This window comes from Sylvia atricapilla, chromosome W, assembly GCF_009819655.1.
Source record: "Sylvia atricapilla isolate bSylAtr1 chromosome W, bSylAtr1.pri, whole genome shotgun sequence".
Classification (NCBI taxonomy): Eukaryota; Metazoa; Chordata; class Aves; order Passeriformes; family Sylviidae; genus Sylvia; species Sylvia atricapilla.
The window spans coordinates 10,982,624-11,005,203 of NC_089173.1; the positions used below are offsets into that span (position 1 = coordinate 10,982,624).

General features: G+C 48.2%; 1 protein-coding gene across 1 annotated transcript; it reads right to left on the reverse strand.

Annotated features, from left to right (window-relative positions):
* Positions 1–744: 744 nt before the first annotated feature.
* LOC136373390 (sodium/hydrogen exchanger 6-like) lies at positions 745–22,227 on the reverse strand. The gene is made up of 16 exons (XM_066338298.1): positions 21,951–22,227; positions 14,438–14,637; positions 13,992–14,069; positions 13,273–13,349; positions 12,241–12,353; positions 11,563–11,668; positions 8,791–8,937; positions 8,464–8,564; positions 8,156–8,244; positions 7,836–7,949; positions 6,160–6,271; positions 5,635–5,788; positions 5,447–5,477; positions 4,168–4,247; positions 3,464–3,569; positions 745–2,671 (listed from the first exon to the last, which is right to left on the reverse strand). Exons 1-16 carry the CDS (start codon positions 22,210–22,212, stop codon positions 2,396–2,398), a joined length of 2,046 nt encoding a protein of 681 aa, XP_066194395.1. The 5' UTR covers positions 22,213–22,227; the 3' UTR covers positions 745–2,395.
* Positions 22,228–22,580: the final 353 nt, after the last annotated feature.

The following is a 22,580-nucleotide window of genomic DNA, read 5'->3' on the forward strand; positions in this document are numbered from 1 at the left end:
ACAGTCCTGGTTATATTATATATGGATCATAACGTAACCCATAAAATCATCATTGGTTAACTTTTTTCCCTTTCATGTACTAACTGAACTGTTAGTGGTGTAAAAGTTGAGGCTTATGGGTAATGTGTTGTCAAGTTTACGGTAAGGGGATAAATTACTGAAGTCAAAGGGTCAGAGGAAGAGAGGAATGCTACCACAGCCATGGGAAAACATCAGCTGGTGGCCACCTCGCAGCAAATTTGCATCTCAGCTGGGAATGCCTGGGAGGGAGCCCTGGGGCAGAACTGTCCTGCACCTCCAGCTGCACCAACTCTGTAAATTGAATTCATAGTCAGGCTATACAGGAAAAAACAGGAGGTAGTTATTTATCACACCTCTTCAAAAAGGCAGAATGAACAAAAAACAGGATGTAGAAGTGATACAATAAACCTAAAATCAACAGGTTTCTACTTTTTTTCCTCCTTTCTTTTTTTTTTTTTTTTTTTTTAAACACATGAAGTTACAGACATCATATAAAATGCACACTCACTTTATGGAATTCCTGCATAGTAGGAAACAAAGGCCAGTGCTAATCCAACTTTGTTAACAGCGGGATGCCATTTACAGGTACAAGGAAGATGCCCCAAATATACCCAAATATAAACAGAGCATTTACCCCCCTTCTAGGGAAGTCCTATGGCAACACTTACACATTTTATTCAGAAGGAAAAAGAAAGCATTTTCTTAGACCTAAGGAAGAAAAAAAAAAAAAAAAAAAAAAAAAGTAGATTTATTTTCTCAACTATACATATACACTTTAAACTTCAGGATTTTCTGTCTCCTCCAACTCTCAGGTGGTGCTGGGGAAAACAGCTGTGGGGACACTGAGGTCTCAGGGTCAGATCCTGAGAGATGCAGAGTTTGTTCCAAAGACAGCTAATGGGAGCTGTGAGTGCTCTGACTCACCTGGCTTTCTTTCACGTATTTTCATTTTAAATACCTCTGTTTAAGCCCTCTGGAGAGGGTTAACTCCAGAATGGACCTGTAGTGCACCAGTAATCCTGAAAGGTTTGTATAGCAGAACCGTAGATAAAATAGACAACAAAATTACATACAGTAAATTTCCATGATTCCCCCTTTCCAGGAGAAAAAAAGATGTCAGGGTTAACAGTTTCACTGCACCTTTAGCCATTCCCATAACTACAGAATAAATCCTTTAACACTAGTGTGAAATTGCAAATTGTTCTGTGCTCTTCCTTGAAAAATAAAAATGTAAATTAAAACCAAAAATCAACACAAACATTTCTCATTAAATGAAAAGAGACACAAGAAAGGTCGGGTGGGGACTGCAGACACACAGCATGCTAAAGAGTGACCAAATAGTGCAATGGTTTCTGACTCTGTGGGGGGACGGACGGACGGCTCCCCTTCAGTACCAGCTGGATGCCTCTGGAGAGCTCCAGAGGTACCATGTGGATCTGCAGCCCTAAAGCTCGAGTTTGAGGCTGGCTGGGCTCCACAGCCCCATGTGCAGCTGCAGCAGGTCTGCACACCTTGGCTACATCTGTGACTGCAGGACAGGGATTGGCATGCTCAAGGACACGGCCGCTTCCCAAACATGAAATTTAGTTGCCAAAAGAGAATTTGATGGCTGGTTCTAGAAAGCTGCTTGAGCCACAGCTGAAAGATGGATTCAGATCTAAAATCTGTGCATGTCTGGTGTAGTTTCTGTGGGATCGCCTCCTTCTCCTGAACACAACTACAGACACCAACCATCCCTCTCTCCTGCTCCCATCCAAGCAGCCGGACACCCGCAGCCCTTGCTGTCAGCTTTGGCTGGGGCCTGCCATGAGCCCACTAAAGCAGGGCTTGGGCAGAGGGTCACTAAAAAGTAGAGTCTCCAGGTTCCCACAGTGAAACAAGTTTATCACCATCCACTACCTGGTGAGAGGGTCTGTGGGCAGATCTTCTGCTGATATTTCAAACGTGACTATCCAAAGATCAGAGACCAAAAGAAATCCAACAATCCTCATCGGACTAGAAAGCAATTTCCACTGCTCACCAGCAACTCCCTACCCTCGTCTCCCAGGTTCAAAGGATAAATAGGGAGTCACAACTCCTTTACTCACCCGCTGGGAACTAAACCCTTCATCAAATCACACATTAACAAAGCTCACTGTGTGCAAAAGACTTACGCTAAAACAGTTCCACCCTACATAGTGCAGTCAACACAGTTTTTAACTTAAATTTGCAGCTTGTTCTTTACAAGTACTTGGCAGAGAATATTTATATTCTTTTGACACCATATAAATAATATTTATACAGCTTAGACATTTTGAGACATGCATTAGACTTTAAGTAGTACATACTTCTTGATCATATATGCAAATATTACTGTCAATTAAACCAAGTAGCCTTATGCCGGACCATGTCTCGCGTTATCCAGGATGTTTGACGGGGGCTCTGAGTCGTCCATGGGCAGGACCAGGCGTGTTCCCCGGATCACGAGTTCATGGTCCCCAAAAGCCAGCTCCCGGTCCAGGGCATCCTCCGAGCTGTTCCCCACGAACCGCCGGGACGCACTGCTGGACGCCACTGAGTCAGTGTTCACCATGGAGTCCCCATATGTCAGGCTGATGTCCCCGTCATTCAGAATGAGGTCGGAGTCATCGTCCTTCAGCTGCTCCTGGTTCTGGGGAAGAAACAGGAGGAAAGTGCTGTTAAACTCTTCCAGAATGGCTGTTTACAATGGCACGGTGATGGTGACTGAGCAGAGACAGAGGTACCGAGTCACAGGCTCTCCTGCACCGTGACCAGAACCAGATGTGACACACACACATCTCAGAGCCCAGGTGACTCATACCATACAGAATTTCTCTGCAGACTGCCTAAAAGGGCTCTCCCAGCTCTCTTCTTTCTGGTGCCATAGCCAGGTACTCAGCATGCAGCATTTGTGGCATGGACCGGATCAAATACTCATGAGCACAGGAATTGCATTTCTGACCCATCACAGACATTTCTGGTTTGTCAGGAAACTTGATGCTGATACTGTGCAGATAGGGCAAGAAGACTCCTGGCGTGGACAGCTGCCACTGCAAGGGGCCCCTGGGCACGGCAATGCTGGCTAACTTTCTGGTTGTGAGTGATGCAGCTGAAAGGGCTGCAGGAATGGCTCAGCTGTAAGGCGGGAAGCAAGCAGGGGATAGGGAATTGTGTGTCCTCCCAGCTAGGCCTGGGGAAGGACAGCTGCGACAACTTCATTGAGCCAGTCACTGAGGAACCACCATGGATACACCACAAACCCCTTCATGACCTAACAGCAGGCTGGAAAAGCAAAATACCCATGGGAATTAATTCATCCATCAGCCCAAATATCTGATTTCCCTCATGCTCCCAGCTTGATGCTGCAGAGCAGCATCCTAAAGAGAAACAAAAACACATCAAACCCACAGCACCATGACAGAAAGGAAACTAAAGGACTCACCTCGTACGCCTGTGGGCTCGTCAGGCACCGGGCAACAGGCCCACAGCACCCTGGGAGTGTGGTGGTCAGCGGGGGACCACTGTGTGTCAGGAGAGGCTTCAAATAGCTACGGAGAGGGTTAAGGAGAAAAGAGGAACGGGGCCACGTTGGTGAGTCAAGGGCTGGGAGGGCAGCACTGAAGGACTCGACATTGCGAGGAAATCACAGAAAGAAAAGAAACACAAATGCATGGAAGCATGGAAGTTGTAATGGTGTGCAACGAGAATGCAACCAAACACAGCAGGACACAGTCCTGGTAAGATGCTCAGCTTGTCCCATCACCCTGTGCCCCTCAGCCTAACATCGCTCCTCCACTAATTTACAGCACAGCACCTGGAAGGGAGGAGAGGCACAGATCTACCAAGAGGAACTGCAAGTAAGAAAACCCTCATCCCTTCCTGCCCCTGGGATTAAGGACCCCCAAGATTCCAGTCTTGGAGAACCCAGCTTTGAATGGAACTGCTGCTGCATTCTCACTGACAGAGGGTGGAAATTGTCATTTCTTGCAGCCACAGACACAAGTAGGTGCAAGCCAAAACACAGCAATGTCATGGGAAAGCAAACACTGGCTCCTCTGCTAAGCAGGGAGCAAGTCATGGTTCCAGTGAGAGGTGTCTGGGCAGTGGGATCTGACATGGCATACACTGGCTGCCACCCAAGGATACTTGTGGTCGAAGTTGTACCACATGCGGAAAAGCCAAGCGCTTTCAGCCTTTGTGCTCCTCCTCTCACTCTCTGGGACACCCTGTGGGAGAGCAAAACAGTAAAGAGGGGCAGGACAACATGCCATGACCTGGATCAGGGCCAGGAGACCCCATGGGACACTGGATTATCCCCAGGGGACACAAAGAGACACAGATTTTCCCACTGCCTCTTGAGAAGAAGCCTTTGGGTTGCCGTGTGTATAAGGACGTTCACACCACAACAGGCTGCATTTAGCAGCATCCAACTGCCTCAGGGAGGTGGCATCAAAGCATAGAGTGACCATTTTGCTGCTAGAACCTTCCAGTGTCTGGCCCCAAGGTTTAAAGTGCCTCAGAGCCAGCAGCTGCACCCAGACATCTCATTTAATGACTGACAGATCGTACCTCCATCAGATCTTGGCTGACACTGCTGCATGCAAATAACTGTGTGTTATGGGAACTCCAGGCTTCCTTTTAGTCAGAGAAAAAAATATAAAACTGTGTGGAGGGGACTGTGAATACAATTACACATTTCATAGAAATCTGGCTCACAGATTTATGGCCCTGGGATGCCTGTCACATTTGATGCTTTCTCTCCAGGAGCTGGATGAACAGCTCTGAATAAAATGAATCTCCAAGGTGCAGAATCCACACTGAAACCAAGGAGAGCCACAGTCACAGCACAACCAGGCTGCAGACACGTGAATGAGACAGCTGGAACTACCAGGCAGGAAACCTCCCAGGGCTGGGAGGCTCCAGCATTGATCTCAGTGTGGTCAGTGGTTCCGGGGCTGCCACATATCTACCCACAGGAAAAGGGAGTAAGCAGGGGCTGAGAGTACTCATGGGTAAAAGTGGGGCAGAAGATGCTACATAAATGAGTCAGTAAATGGTGTTTCTGTACTGCCCTGGACACTGGGACGAGGCAGAGCCTCCAATGTCATGCTCACTTTGGGTTTTATTTCAAACCCAGCAAGGGAGAGACTGAATCTATTGCAGCAGCAACGTGGACTGACTAAACAGTCCAGCGTTGCTTCTGTGCCCTTCTTTCCAGCTGAGTCAAAACAAGTCTCACGAAAACCAGAGAGCACAGAAAAGCTGTGACTCCCACTGACTGCAAACTTTCACAGGAGGAGCTAAAAACTCCTGCAGCTGGAAGGAAGCAGAGCACAGACAGGCATTCACAGGGTCAGGATGTAACTCCTGCCCTGAGGGTGCAGTGCAAATTCCTCTGCAGAGGTGCCTAGCAATGCACACTCACCACGTTCTCCTGATCCGTGTCCACACCGACCCTGTGAGGGGAGAACAAGCACAGTGTCACACAAAATGCCAGGGTTGGGATCTGGGGGGAAGGACAGGATCTGCCTCTGGTCTCTGACAGCCGAGCAGCCTGAGGTGAGAGCAGGCCGAGGGGGAGGCCATGCTGAGCCAGGGGAGCCCTGCACTTACCGGATGTTGAGGCAGGACAGCATGGCTGTGGTGCCCCCACCAAACACCCACACCGTGAAGAAGACGATGAGCAGGGTGGTGCTGAACATCATCTGCCGGGCGTAGGTGGCCGTGTCACGGATGGCCAGGGCGAAGGCCATGGCTCCGCGCAGCCCTGCGGGAAGGAGGAGCACAGGAGCTGTGTCAGCCCCCAGCACAGGCCACCCCCATGGCCAGCTTCCCACATGGGGTTTACATCCTGCTGCCCCTCTGCTGGGACCACCAGGGGAGAATAGTGATGATTTTGTCACCCCTCTTTCTGAGCCTAGAAAGGTAAACCCTCCTCCTGCCGTGTGCCATGCACTTGAAGCAGGACAGGAGGAGCTCATTCCTACATCTCAAACCACTGAGTCCCCTCCTGCCCAGCCTTTCCTCCAGACATTGCCCATAAGAGATTTAGAGTTGAATAAGGAATATTTTCCAGGTTCTCAGGGGCAAGGAAGTGCCAGTGGGCCACATGGTCAGAGAAAGGATGTAGTAACGTACCAGCAAACATCATCATGTGCTGCAAATTCGTTCCAATCTTATTTCTTCTCCCCAAATTCAGTAAAAATGACAATGGGTAAATATTGGCAGCTCTTCCTAGGAAGATAGCAAGCTGTATTTGCACATGTTAAGGAAATTGCTCTTCCTGTGTCTCCCACCACATTCCACCTGCAGACATAGCCAGTTTCTACTGCCCAAAGGAAACTGGGAGCCACAGAAACGCCGGTGCTCTGGCTGCAAAGAAAATAACCCAGCTCTGAATGCTACAGCACTGTGGGAAGAGCAGGCTACTGCCCTGCTGAAACACAGCACACACTGCAATTCAGGAATATCATACAGAGACAAGCACAAATAAACAAAGGTAATGATGAAAGGAGATGTTAGACAAGTGAGAGGAGAGAAAAACCACCATTTCCCACAGTACGCTCTCTGCTGCCAGGTCCATTTTGCACCCCAAAAATTATTTGTCTTCTGTGAAGCTCAAGTTATCATAGCTATGACAACCCCTCTGACATTCCCCAGCATGCCACACTTCACAGCTGGGTTTAAAGCTTTAAGCCAAGTCCCATTCCCAAAGATTATTCAGCAAAATGAAAGCAGCAGCCGTTGAGAAGGGAAAAAAAATCTAATACTCTTTCTGTTTTCATAGACTGTGAGATACAAGAATCACCAGTCCCTTCATATTGCTTTTTATCTTTGAAGCTGTGCCTTTTAATACCAGCACCCAGATGGCAAAAATAATCTTGGAGCCAGTATTTAGCACAGCCTTGAATAATATGGAAAATGCTTCTAGCTTTTATGTTCTTTCCTGAACATCACAATTTTCATAAGAGATGTATTTCATGATCTGTCTCATGAATGAGCTATTTTATCAGTGAGTTAGCCAGTTCCCACTGAAGAGGCACAGCACAAAATTCCAGTATAACAGCCCAAATGGCATTTCTCTGTTCACCCCTTCTGCCCTACTGCAACCCCACAAAAGCTGATCAGGGAAATTCAGCTGAGCCTGCTGCAAACCCACGGACCAGAACTGGTAAAAACATTTTGTTTACCAGTATAAACTTGCATCAGTGCTGGCAAAGGGTGAAAATAATTCTGTACATTTAACTGGCTTTCCTGTGATGTGAAAAAAATTCCTTCAAAATTCTTGTTTTTCTGAGACATACCAGGGCCCTTGTTCCCATTAGCATCAGCCTGCAGAACAGGAAATCCTTTCTCGTTACATCATTCAGAGGCATCTACTGTAGTTGCAACTGTGCTGTTTGACCAAAAAAAAGCTTTTTTTCAGGGTTAACCAAGTGTACTAGCAGAGAAAAGAGGAAATAAACAGCTAAACCAGGCAGCTCTCCTTTGCAAAGCCCCTCCTGGTGCCACATGACAATGCCTGGTATTGGCATCATGGTCACATTGAATGATGAGTCCCTGCAACAGCTGATTCAGATGCCCACAAGAGGAGAGAAGACGGAAAAGAAAAACAACAGAAAAGCTGGAAAAAGAATCTCTGTCTTCTTAAAATAACCAGCAAAGGCATCACCACATGGCAGAAATCCCCTTTTAAAAATAAAGCTAAACTGATTGAAAAAATACAAACCCACTCATTTGAATGAAAAACACAAATTGGGAATGAGGCACCTCTCCCTTTCTTTCTGTCCTATAAATTGGACTCCAAAGGATACAAAGGCCCCCATCACAAAGGTAGGGTTAAAGACATGGTTCTGAAAGGCGAACAGTGCAAGTCCCATGTAGGAGAAGATGAAGTTTTCTGCCAAGAAATTCAGAAGCTCAAACAACTGAAAGAGAAAAAACAAAAGTGAGTTAGACAGATTTAACAAGAAAAACATGTTAGCCCATCTGTCATGCAATAAATACTTTTGCAGAAGCAACCCTAATGAAATGCAGCTGTAAGAAGACAGATGCACCTAATTCTGGCTAGAGGGAAGGAAAAAATATTGAATTTGAAATTCAGAGAGGCTGAAGGGGTCTGAGGAGTTCTCACCTGCTTAGTTCTGTGTTGGGACTCTGTAGATAAGTTGTTATAGGTATAATGGGCCTGTGTGATCCCACAGAAGAGCACAGCCACCACACCTGGGGAGCAGAGCATCACATTAGACTCCTGGTCAGGAAAAGGGAGCTGAGCTGCACCTCAGGCCTGTAGGGAACTTAATGCAGTAACCTCAGAATCATTAAACTTCTGCAAGCAGAGGGGGAGCCCCGGCTACAATTGATATTGAGAGAAGCAAAACTCAGTGGCTCCACCACCTCTGCAGATCTCCATCCCAGAGGCAGGGCTGTGCTGGAGCTTGCCTGTAAAGCCACATGCTTCAGCCAGCAGGAATGTGCTCCAGGACATCAAGAAGAACAAGCCAGTCTCCAGCAATGGGAACTCACGAAGTTTGGTGAACTTGGTGACGTTGCAGATGGTTAAGGACAATTTGGAGAGACACTACAGGCTAACAGCATATCAAATCCAATTGTGCATCACAGCTACACAGTCAGCCCCTAAAAAGGCTATGGCACTGTCCTTCATTAATTTAGGGGAAAAAAAATAAAACATCTGGGTGAAATGCCATGCAGCAAAAAATAAATAAGCTGCTATGCAAACACTTGGAAAAAAACATAAAGAGTGAAAAGGATATTAAAGCTGTCACAACTCCAGTAGCTGCTCCCATTGCAAAAGATCCACTGAATATCCCCAGGAAGATCCCGATGGACTTGAACATTGCTGTGACATCAAACGTGTGGCTGTTGTCACCCGCTGGCTGATACGCAACTATTGAGCTGGAAGAGGAGGGAAAGCACAAGAATAAAACTGCTTAGTCTGGAGGGAGAGTCACCTCACCGTGCTACACGAGCCTTGCAAAGTGCTACAACTGCTGCAAACACTGAGCCTGAGGAACCAGGGAGACACAATCCCCTGGGATCACAGCGTGTAGTGGCTGCACACCCTCCCTGTCCTGGGGAGTTTGGGATCAGCCACCCCACCTAGGCCTGGATGTGCAGTTATTCCTGAACATTAGGGAGCAGGGGACCAAAGCCCATGTCTCATGTGACGTGTGGTATTTATGGTGGTGTTTGGGGGGGGGGGGGGGGGGGGGGGGGGGGGGGGGGGGGGGGGGGTGGGGGGGGTGTTTGGCACCAGCTCTCTAATGCCAGGTGCTGTGGGACCACAAAGCATTCAAGTGGGAAACCTCCATTTCTCCACCTAGGCAGCTGACATGAATGTCCCCCAGAGAAGTGTAACTGCTTCCATTCTGCCACATTTAACATGCACTACATTTAGTTTGCACTGCTCTGAGCTCCAAAGTGCAATACCACAGCATAGCCAAGGCAGACAGTGCCATGCAACAGCAGCAACACCATTCTCTGCATCCACCAGACCTCAACAGACCTTTGTGATGAGATGGCAAACAGGTCTGCAGTGCTGATCCCATCTCAGTCTGTTCCCTCCTAACTCCTGATGAGCTGAGCCTTGCATTAGCCATTCCATTGTTCTACCTGGAAAGGCTGAGATACAGGGGGGGCCCTTATCCAGCTCCTAAATCCCATTTATCAACTCCTTACATCACTTTCCTTGATGTAAACTTATTGAAAACATTAACTTCCTAGTTAGCAATCCCTTGGCTCACTCTGTTAAAACTCCTGGATGTGAACTTTAAACATTTGCTGTTTAATCTGCTGAGAACAGACACTTACTGCCTTGCACACACATTTTGCAGCTTTCTCCCCTAACTATACACCAACATTTTCTGCAACACAAATTACAAACCTCCCCTTGCCAACACATTGCAGGTAATTTCCCTTGCTAAACTTCCCTGCTTTTAATACAGCTCATTTTACAGCTCTTGATTTCCCCTGTTGCTGCCCATGGGGCTTCCCATGGTGTTTAATCCCTGTGAATCCTCCCTTTGGAAGAAGCAGGTAGAGATCCTGCAGCTGCATTTACCCCTCTGCTCCCAAACTGCAGCTCTGGCACCTCACTGCCCACCAGCTTTAGGTTCTGGGTTCAATTCCTCTTCATCTTGCAACAAGTTCCAGCTACCAAGCCACGCCAGGCCAAGACAGGAACAGAAAGGCACAGATCCTGCTCCTTAAGCACAGGAACAGACATTTGCCCAGGGCTGAAAGCAGGCAGAAGAGGAGCCTTGGGGAACCCAGACTGGGCAAAAGCCACTGAAGAGCCCAGCTCCGCATCCTACCCTGCCCACAGTGCTGAGGCAAAATAACTGCTGTGTGAACTCAGAGCTGCTGCCTTGGTGCAAATTATCCTGGTTTTGGGGAGGGGGTGGACTGAGCTCAGCTTATGGAGAGAGGAAAGCAGGAAATCAGAGCAACAGCTACAGAGCTGGCACTGAAGCAGAGCAAGAGGCAAATCACTGCAGGCAGTGCCATCACCTACACGTGCTGAGATCCACCACAAATCCCATTACTCTGAGGCTGAATCCACCCACTCCCACCCAGAACCCACCAGCACAGGCTGGAAGACCCCATCCCCTCCTCACTCATGATCACTTCTGAAACACAATCTGGTTGTGCAGCGTTTCCTCTCACACCAGCAGTGACACATCCAGCAAAAAAGCCAGAGTGAGCAATAGAAAGAGTTCCAGAAACCTCAACAGAAACACTCAATTCAGTAAATACAACACACAGCTTCAGAGTGTGTTACTTGCTGCCTCCAGTGAAGCCCACACAACCAGCATGCTGGAGTGACAAGTACTCCGGAAATATTTTCTCCATTAGTCTTAGCTATATGTTAAGCTGTCACCATTGCAGGTATTATATATTACTGAACAAATTCCCATGATGACAACACAGTGAAAACACAGATAAAATATGTCCTGCATGCAAAGGACATAAAATATTAAAGAATATAAAACATTCTTTAGAAAGGCAGCCAGTTTCCCATGTGTTCAGTCAAGGGCATTAACTCCAGCTGTAAGAACATTAACTCCTTGAAGTGGGGAGAGAAAGGAAACAGCTGCTTCACCAGCTATTTCCACCTAAACAAAAGCAGGGATTTGCGGATGGGAAGCAATGCAGGTAGGAGCAAAGCCATCAGCAAGGGGTTTCAGTGGGATCTTGTGGCTGAAAAGCAGACGTGGTGCTTTTCCTGTTTCAGAGGGACATAAAAACTTCCCTATGGATGGGTCAACTGACCACAGAAGCAAAACAAAACCATCCATCATGCAGAGGGAAGCTGTAAGGGTAGTCCATAATCCCAAGCAGTGGTAAGCAATGAGGACATGCATCAGAATGTCACTACAGCTTTTTGGGACACTTAAGACGCTCATGCAAACACCCATGTTCCTATTTTACAGGGGCAAGGCCGAGTGGCTCCCCCCAACTCCTGACATGTAACACACAGAACACACAGAACAATTCTAAATAAAAACAGAAGACACTTACGAAGACAGCACTATGGCAACGGCATCATTGAGGACGCTTTCGCCAAAGAGAAGGGCATATAGCTCAACATCGACCTGGAGTTCATGGAATATGGCAAGGACAGTCACTGATGAATAGAAAAATAGAGAGACATTCAAAAAGGTGCTGTTATTTCGATGTAATCAAAGATCAAACATCCTTTTTAGAAAGCTGCCCCCGGGGCCAGGCCTGCCAAACCTCGGGGGGGGGGGGGGGGGGGGGGGGCTGCCTGTGAGAAAACAATTAAAACTGACTATATCTCCTCTATCCCCTCTGCCCGGCTCCTCCGATGGGGAAAAGAGGAGGACTGCATATTTCAGATCAATAGTATTAACCCTACACCAGAAACTTCCAATGTGTGTATTAATATACACAAATTTTAATTTAAAATTTTAAAATATATCCTTAACTCCTAAAAAAAAAAAAAGTCTCTATTTCTTTTAAAATAAAAACAGTTTTAGAAAGCAGAGGTCTGGAAGCTGTATTGCACATAACTGAAGAAAATTAAAAGGCACAGAGACAAATCTGACCTCTAAGTATGTCACAAATAAATTAAGCTGCAAAATTCAGAAGAAGGGAACTCGCAGGGGTTTCAGACTTTCTTCCCCTCTGCCCCACAACTCAAACCAGGCCAAAATGTAGGGAAAGCATGTAACACACCTGGGTCAGTGGCCGACACGATGGCCCCAAACAGGAGGCAGTCAGTGAAGTAGAAATCTCCCCTGAGCTGCCCAGTGACTTTCATCAGCACCACGCAGCCATACACAACAGAGCTGGGGATCAGAAGAGGCAGTTACACATCTCTGCAATGCATTAAAACAACATTCATATGGGCTTGGTTTCCCTGAATTTAGCAGATTAAAGCTACTCAAATGCCAGAACACCAACGAACTGCATGGGATGCACTGAGACTGGTGAAACCCCAGGGCCATGATCTTGGAGGTGAATGCTGGACCACACACACCAAAGCACCCTCTGAACTGGAGCACAAAAGTGGTGCCAACAGGGAACCAGGACCAGAACTCCTTCAGGAGCATAACATGGCTAAAGAAAAGCAGCAGCCAGGCTTATGGGGTCACACAATCACTTTGCAGTGCTGCACATTAACACAGTTCAGTGAAGTCACCTTGGATTGACTCTGAAATGGCCAAAACTTTCAGTGAGGAGCAGATAACGCAGATGCTGAGTTTGCTTGAATCCACTGGACTCCAGTGGAAAACACCCTATATCAGCCTGTGTGCTACTATCCACGGTGGGAACCATCCAGCAGCCTCTGCACTGAGGGATAAACAATTTGAAACACATCTGTGCTCACTAGACACCCACCTTTATAATCCTGCCTTCTACTCTTGTGCCTCAAGTTTATGAGGGCTTGTGCTTTCAATAATTTGAAGTTGCTGATTTGTCAAGACAATTTTCTCTGAAGTGTGAAACTTTCCTTGCCATGAATAACTATTCTCATGGGATGCTCAGATGCTGAGAGAGCACTTCACAATTAGACAGCAACCACTCTGTCCACAGAGCAGAAGTTTGCACAGTAAATAGTATTATTTGCTGCTGCTGAGCAGCAGTAGCAGAGCCTGTGTGACCTTTCCAGGCTGGGATTAGCAGCTTCAGCTCCAGGCTCAGAGCACTTCTCCCAAGCACAGCTCAAACCCCTGTGGAAGAACCAGACCAGCTCCATCTACTCACCCAATGACCAGGCAGGAAATGGCAGTGCCAAGGAAAGCATATGCCAGAATGGATCCCAAGTTTCTGAAGAAGTGCCTCTAGCAGGAGGAAAAAAACATAAAATTAATTATATTTTGCTAACAATTTATTTCAAGCCTGCACAGCCACCCACAGTGTCCACAGCAACTTGGACCCAGCTCAGACACCACGAGCTGGACAGGCACAGGATGCCAAGCACAGCCCAGTGCCAGATCAGCAGCTAATGCAGCATTAATAAACATGAATGTACCATTTTCTCATACCTGGGCATTTAATAAGGTGCTATTCCAAGTCCTGGGAACTGATTTCCTAACCCAGCAGCATTCCTCCTTCCTTCTCCTGCAAGCTAAGTTGCATCATTCTCCTCTCCTTCCAAGTCAGCATTTCAGAGAGCTGCTGCTTTCTAAAACCTTTCCACACTCCCATGTGCTTGGAAAGCTGGGATGGCTGAAATGGCCTGGCTGACCCCAAAAACCCCTGCTGGAAATGGCTGAAGTCACTGACCCTTCCCAGGACAGAGGGGCAGACAAGAATGATGGGGGCACTCTCAGCTCTGCCTCCCACAATCCCACATTTGCAGGGTAAAACCATACCCACCCCCGTAGCCTCAGCCTGCTGAGCAAGCATTAAACCACTCACAAGTATTAAAAATTCTCTGGAAGCAGAGGAACTAAAAACATCGGCACTGTAAAGGCACGTACCCTTTTCAAGCTGTAGCCTGCATAAAATATAATGGGAGGAAGCAAAATGTTGAAGAATACTTCAGGATCAAAAGTCACCTGTTAAGAAAGAAAAAAACCCCAAACCCCAAGAGTAAAATGATTTGTTAAAATTTTGCAAGACAAAACACAAATAAGAAAGTAATATATGGAGGAAGCCTTGTACCCCCACCATGTGAATCCTGTTGGGTCAACGCTGAGGATGAGTCTGGGATCTTTTGGAGACAAATCCCAGAGTCTAAACAGCTTAAATGAAGATGAGCTAAAAATAGAGTTTCATTACATTGTATTCAACATATAAATTACTGCTCATCACAATCACAGGTTTAAAACCCAAAATAAAAACACTTGATCTAGCAGATCCAGGACCCATCTCCATGGAGGGAGTGGGAAGCACCGCTCAACTCTCCAGCCACTGCCTCCCTTACCTTTCTCAGCATCTCATTATCCTGAACGTTGTTGAGCTCCTGGGCACTGATTTCCCCCTTCAGGGTGTACTCATAGAACTTCCCACTGACGTTCACCAGCAGTGTGGCCGGGCTGGTCTGCACTTGGCAGCTCAGGGTGACGTTGTTGATGTCGCTGGGGACGTGGATGCCGTAGCGCAGGACCACACCAACCAGGACACCTGGGGAGGGACACAGGTCTGTGAGACAAACCATGGCAAACCCCCAGAATGATCCCTCTGAGCATAGATGCAGCACTAGGATCCTGACCCCTTGCTCAGCTGCTGAGCACAACCACAACCCAATAACTGCCTGTGTGAATTGAACCATCCTCGTGTCCTGTGAGCCAGGCAAAGGCTCCGTGCTCATGGGGAGTTTCTAACACAGCCACGGACAAGTCCTGAAGTGTAGCACCGCGTGGCTACAGTGATCATCGTGTCCAGGTAGGTACAGGCACCGGCAGAGAAACAGATGAAACAAGTCTCTGTTTTGTTAAGCATGAGAGTCCATTTTATTTTCCCCCCTGCCTCACCCCAAGATGGGGAGGGAGAAGAAGGCAAAGAGAGTGAGCAGGGGCAGGGTGGTGGGGTTTTATCAGATATTGCAGGAGAGAAGTCTTAGGGTTTGGGTCAAGAGAGGAGATAAGGAGAGTAAGATCAGATTTCAGCTTCCTCAAAATGGGAGGATTCCACACTGAAGGATTTGAACCACCCAGCAATCAGTCAGACCCTCAACTCCAGGGCAGCAAACAGCTAACATCGAGGGCACACTGGGTTTTTTAAGGTGAGCACCTTGCACTGCTGGGCCAGGTGCTGCCCACATGTGCCCAAACTGTGCCCTTTGCACCTTGAAACCTGGCATTGATACATTAAACTCTTCATTTTGCAAGGGATTAAAGATGATATCCAGCAACCACTCTAAACACTCTGAGGCTGGCAAGCATCTTTCCTGAGGTGCTGCAGCACCATACAGCCTCCTCCCAGCCCTCCCTGTTTTTATAAAACCACATTTTGAAATATAAACATATAAACATATAAAACTGCTTCCCAATCCAGACCAATGACCCAGATCTACTCCTTGCCCCTGCAAACTTCAGCTCTGCACCACATACAGCAGCCCCAGGGCAGTCCCACATGAGGCAACTCTGCCTCCAGCTGCTAAGTAGGGGCATTTTGGGGTTAATTTGCAAGTCAGCAATTTATAAGGCATTTTTATTTTGTTGTCTGAGGTCTCGAATCCAGATTCAACTGTGTTGAGCATTCTCCTGGCAGAGTGTTTTGACATCTGCAGGCTGGGGAAGAGAGGTGTCCCACAAGACACCTTTCCACATAGCCTTCAGCACAAAAGGGTTTGGAAACTCCTTGATTATGGTGACCCTGAGCCACCACAGAAATCCTGGATCTTAACCCCATCTCTGAATCACACATTTATGAAAACCTTTCAGATGTGGGAACTAAACACAGACTGTAATGCTCTGAAGGCGTCTCCATTTGCCTCCCAGGATGCTCCTGTTCCTTGCTGCTGCCTCAATTATGACCTTGCCCTATGCTTTCCTACAGGCAGGGCACAACCCCGACTGACGGGAACACCCAACCCTTCCTGCGCCACCACCTCTAGGGGAGCAGAGCCTGGGCAGGACACTCTGGGGCCACAGCTCATTCAGCATCTTCTGCAGCCAGTTCCTGATCTGCCACCCACTTTTTGACTTCTCCTCCCTTGGCCACAATTTTTCCTGGACAAGATTTGCTATTTTTCCCGATGGTGAAAAGAAAAGCCCCCACCTCCCATCTCAGGGGGTGCCACACACAGCAGGGCCACCAGAGCACCCAGGCCATGAGCACAGGCAGAGGAGGTGGCTGACATAAAGTGACCACTGCTGACCTAGAACAGCTCAGTTCAGGGACTGGACAGACCCAAACCCCTGGTCTAATACAACACTTTGCAGCACAGGTGAGCTTAAAGGCTACAGATGCTTTGAAGCCATGCACCAACAACCAGGTGCTCACCACTCTGGGCTTTATCCTGCCCTGAATCACTCCAACAGTCACAGAACAGTTCCCTCTGGGCACAGCCAGGCACTGTCAGCTCCAGCAAGGAGAGTTCAGGGCACGTCACACTGTGCAGAGCAGCTGAGGGCTGCTTTTAAACTACCATCACTTAGAGGGGACACCATAAGTAATTCTTTAACTTACTTATTCTGCCAGCCTCTGCTCCTGTGATCTTCCAGTGCTCCAGAAATAAGTGTAGAATGAAAGCATGTCAAGCATATCATGATGCCACAGCATGTATTTACAGAAGTATGTGGGAGTGGCTGCATGGCAACACAGCAGTGGGACATAACACCCCATTTTCCTTTCACCCAGAAGACGACAATCCTAGAGGTACCATGGGAAACAACCAAAACCCTTCACTGGGATAAAAGTAGTTTCAAAGGGTTATTTACATCTGCTTATGGCTATTAAGGTACACCACACTTTGCAGCCCTCGAAAACTACCTGGGGTGACTTCTAAAAAAGTTTCATCTTAAAAAAACACTATTTCAGAGGTTCATGCAGGAATCAGAAACCAGCAGCTGCCCACCCTTGCTCAGATGGAAGGAAATCCACCCAGCAACCCCTTTAACACCCAGGCTAAGCACTGTAAGATGAGAGGCCCCACAGGAAGAAGGAGGGACAGACAGAGTCACTGCTGTGAATTCAGAAGGGATCCTGACTCACTCACCTCTCCACTCTTAATCCCTGTCCCAAAGCAGTGCTACATCTGATAGCACGCCTGCTCCTCTGCCATCTTCTTATCCAGGCAGCTGTTCCTGGCCCCACATGCCAGCCAAGCTCCAGACAGGGCCAAATTCCCACTCTGGCCAGGAATGGGGTAAAGGAAAAGGGACAGATAAACCTACAATATCTGCCAAGGATCCCTGTTTGGGAGTCCCAAAGTCAGACTTTTTGTCTTGCTCAGTAATAGGCTGCCTGGGAGGCTGCCAGGTGGGGAAAGACACCCATGCACAAATGCACAAATTGCTCCTGGGCACTGAGTGTGACCCTGCCAGGGGCCCTGATACAGAGACACTGTCAGAGTTACCTGCAGGGTAATCCTGCTGCTCTGCTGGAAATCAATTATTCCACTGACATTAAATGGACCCACCAGCAGCCCCTCCAGCCCCTGGTGGATCTGATCAACCCTCCCTATCCAATGATGCTCACAGGAGGCACTTGGGACAAACCTAACATGGTTTTCCAGACACCAAGCCCAGTCCTGAGCTCAGGCTCCCTGGACCAAGCCCAGAGGACCCTGTAGGTGCTCCTGGTTCCAACAGGCTCTTAGGAAATGGTTCAGACTCTCCTGGCATTCTCAGAGCCCCAGCAGCAACCTGAGCCAGTATTGACATGCTTTTGCTGCAAGAATTTTACAAAACTGAGCCCTGGGAGGGAGCTGAGCTGAGCAGAGGGAACTCAACACCGAGGAAGCTGCCAGCTGAAAGCTGCAAGGAGTTGAGAAGCTGAAGGCAAAGCTAGCAAATTAATTGAGTTATTTTATGCAAAGTGCAAGAGATTATTTTCATTGCATTTCTCTTGACTTCATTAAAAAGAACAAAAGCCCATGGGCTTTTTTTTAAGGTGCTGTTGAACATTTCCAAGGTAATGTTTTAAATGGAGACTAATATATTACCAAACCCAGCACTTAACAACAATGGAAGCAGACAGGATCCCCAGGCGAGCATTAATCTGGACAGAAAGAAAAATGTAACAACTGAAGACATCCTGACAACAAACAGTTTGGACATGTTATAAATGCATATTATATAGTTGGCTTTTTGCAAATATTAACATGACTACTATATGTATAATTGTACTGTATTATGTTTTATTAATAAGAGTTTAGAAGGGTAATGAATGTGTATTTTCTGATTATACCAGAGGGTTAAGACTGGGGTTTTTTTTATCTCTCATTTGTAACATCTAAACCATCAAGCCAGAAGTTATGGGAGGGGGGGCCACCTTGTGACCCTTCATAAAAAACTGTTAACTGTTTTCTTATCCAAATGAAAAGAACCAGAAAACCTCAGAAGAAAATTTACACCGATGTAACCAGACTGAGTGGAGCCATCCACAAAATAAATTTATTAGATAAGATGATCGGGGATACTTAAAACAGATCAAAAAAAGAATGTTTGATTAACATCTATTGAATATTCAACACAGTGCTCCTTAAAGATAGAAGTCCTAAAAGGATGAGGTAGGCTACAGGCAGACCTTGTGCCAAGCCCCCTTGGCTGAAAAGCTTTGCTTATTCTGTCTCCTAATTTGTCTATTTTTTAAATTTTTTATTAAACTTATAAAATTTTTTAAAAAGAGAGTGGAACTCGTTTTTCACAGACACACACAATCCAGGGGCCAAGTGGGAACAAGTACAAGAAAACTAAACTTCTAGAGAAGCTCCTGCACATCCACCATCAGACTCTGAGAAGAACTGAAACAAAATTTTTCAATTAATCATCCTAAATGCTGAGCACCTCAAATGTGGGAACTTCATTTTAAACACTGAAATGAAGCTTAAGGGCTACTAAGCACCTATTGTCTATCACTGTGAAATTACTCCAGCCAGTGTCCAGCTCTTGAACATCAGCTCTGAGCTGACAGTGTGATTTGCATGATAGAAATCCACCTGGAGCAAGAGCTTATAACTTCCAGTAAAAATAAAGACAAGGAAACTGATGTGTTTTGCCAAGAGATGTATGTGAAAGTTTTGACTTAGTTGTTGTTGGGTTTTTAAAACAGAAAAAGACAAGCTCTGGCAAATTGCTTCTCTTGTTCAGATTTCAGGGTGTGTTTTGCAGCCCCTTTCACATCTTCAGTGAACTTCCTTGGGGCTAAAAGCATCGCAGGGAGCCAAAGACAGCGATACCTCCTTTCTTCCCTGCAGATTTTAAGTTATCATGGTAGAACAACAGCATCTCACCATTCCTTGGGAATTACACATCCCTTTTTCTATGGCACCTGCCACTACCTGAGAAGCAAATGCCAAAAGCCTTGATACCGGGGAAAACTTGGGATGAAAATGCATGATCAGACAGGTGACATTACTGATTTCACCAGCAATTCTCTAAGCACAGTCTGCAGAAGAGCAGACAGAAAAGGTGCATTTTATGGATAAGCAGGAGACTGAAACAACCCAGGTTGTGCTCTGAGAATAAAGTGAGCACTCAGGTAGGTCAGGGAGAGAGGATAATCAAGAGAAAGAAATGTCCAGGAGAAGAAGAACAAGGTTAAGGGCAAGTGTGAAAGCATGAAAGGAATAGAAAGTCACATGTTGGGAGCTCTGGGGCAGCAGGAGAGAGAAGACCTTCTGTAGGGATGCATTTCCCACACCCAACAAGTGTTTTCCATATAGGGAAAAGTTTAAGACTCACCCCTTAAGGTAAAGAACCCAGAAACTTCTATACCCTGCTGACAAGGATTGGCTCAGTGCCAGCACAAGGGCATGGATTGAGCTCTGAGAGTGTAAGTCAAAGCCTCTTGGTGATCTTATTGGCTGCAAGCCACGTTATCCCTCCTAGAACATTCAGTATTTAGGAAGGAGCACTAAGGAAGTGAGGGGCTTTTTGGGGTGTCTTAGAAAGGTGCAAGAGGTTTTCTGAGACACCTGTGTGCAGCTTTATTATTTGTTTTTGTAATGTTTGTTATTTTGATATTTTTCCTTACTAAACCTTTTGATTAACAAAACACCTCCGAGGAGCAGTCTCGAAAAATAATTATAGCCACTTCTCTGCAGACGGCTGGTCTCTCAGAGACTGATATATTAGCGCATGGCTTATTACACTCTGGCCACGTGCTACTCAGTATCAACCTTCCATGCTGGAAGCATGTCCTCCCACAGCACAGCTCCTGTCCCACAAAGTGACCATCCCCGCCCTGGGCAAGAGGCCAGGAACATCTGAACCCCCCTGAGCAGTGGCTGGAAGGAATCTGAAAATGCAGAGCAGTATTTTGTGCCCCTGAAAAGGCAGACCAGTATTTCTGCCTGTTGGCTGACACAAGTGTCTCCACCCCTTCGTTTGGAAGGACACTTCCAATTAACTGAAACTTGGGATCACAAAAGCCAGTGGCCCAAACAGGTCAAGTCACAGCCTTCAGATCAAAGCTCTCTGCTGGGTGGGAGATTCAGCCATGACTGACTCTGTGTGGTCATACATCACCCCCAGTCAGCAAGGGCCACACAGAGGACAAACACTAAGTACAGCACGCAGCAGGAGATGCCTTCTCAATCCTAAATTCAACAAATCTTCCCTAGATAGGGATCCATGGCCAAGTTAATCACTTCCCCAGCACACCTCCCAATCCTACTTTGGTTGAATTCAAAGTCATGCCAGATAACCCAGGGAGAGCCATATATGGCCCCTCCATACCCTGGTTCAGGCCACTTCACGAGGCCATGTCACCTCAGTAAATCACAGGCCACCATTAAACCCCAAATGTCTACAGCTCCACTCCACTGCCCCATAGCCTTGCTCCCCTTCCTGTGGAAATACACATGGGGCTTCTCTCCAAGAGGTCCTGTCACAGCAGAGAAGGAACTCTGAAGGTAGGGGCTTGTGCACACAGGACTCCAGGCAGCAGGATAGAAGGCTGCTGGCTGTACAGGCCCCTGAGCATGGCAAAGGGCGAGAGAATCCCCTAAACAGCCTCTCCACTCTTCCTAGGCAGCTTCTGGAAATCTGGATGCTCTAAACACGTTGGAAACAGCCTCTGGCCCCAGCATGTGAGATCACAGAATCACGGAATGGTTTGGGTTAGAAGGGGACCTTGATGATCATCCAGTTCCAACTCCCCTGCCATGGGCAGGGACACCTTCCACTAGACCAGATTGCTCAGAGCACCATCCAACCATGGATGCAAAGCTCCTTACAAGTGCAACAACTGGTCTGTGCTGTCCCAAGTCCCCACTCTCAATCCCGGAGCAGGTAAGTGGGACCTGCCAGTGCTTGGTGACGTGGTAGCCCATGACCCTGCCAACTTCACCCTGTGAAGCCGTCTGGAAAAACCCAACCAGTTCCTCATTGCCAGAGATTTGGGAGTAACTGCCCTCGAGAGCCCTCCATATCTAGGGTATGGAAAACAACCAAGCCTTCCTCCAACAACACCCAGATAAAGCTCAGCACGAGCCGCGGCAGGACGGGGCTGTCCCGGTGACACAGCAGCGTCCAGCTGCACCCACGAGAGGCCGTGTCATGTCCCCCCGCACCCCTTCGCCCACCAGACAAGCCCTCGCAGCTCCTGGGCCAGGGGCCCCCAGGCACTGACCCGGAGAACGACGCGCTGCTGGTCCCCACTCGTGCAGCCACGGCAGCGGGCGGTGGGGCAAGCCCCCAGCGCCTCAGCGCAGAGCCGGGACTGCTCGGGATGGGGCTCCCAGCGCTGGGGGCAGCTCCCGACCGGGATTCGCAGGGAAGGGGTGCCGGGGCGGGGGATGCTCGCCTGGGGCGGGCGCCGCTCACCGTAGATCATGGCCAGCCCGGTCTCGTGGAGGAAGCGAGCGCGGCGGTGCTTGAAGAGCCAGATGGTGAGGATGGTGAGGGTGAGCAGCAGGATGAAGACGAGCAGGTTGGCGCTGTCCTGACGGTGACTCTCCTCCGCCGCCTTCTCGGACACGATCTCCTCCTCCAGCGCCCCGGGACGCGCCGCCGCCACCTCGGCGCCCGACGCCCCCCGCGCCCACAGCCCCGCGGCCGCCGCCAGCACCGGCCCCGGCCCCGCCATCGCCCCGGCACCGGCCCGGCCCCGCCGACACCAGGAAGCGGCTCTGGGCGCAGGCGCCGGGGGCGGGAACAGCGCGGGGAGCCCGGATAGGGACGGGCCGGCAGCGACGGAGCGGGGAAGGGGACGAGGGCGGTGATGGGGAGCTCGTAAGGCGAGGTTTGGGAGGGAAAGGGGTGCCTGGGACTGCCAGGGGGGCTGCCATGGGCCCTGGGGCGGCTGGGACGAGTCCTAGGGAACGGGATGCGAGGGACGACGAAGGGTGCGAGAAGAGGGAAGGTGATCAGAGGGGTTCGTAAGAGGGAAAAGAAAACCCCAGACAGACTTGGCGCAAGGTAGTTTAGCGCGGCCATGCACAGGAGCAGGTGTTG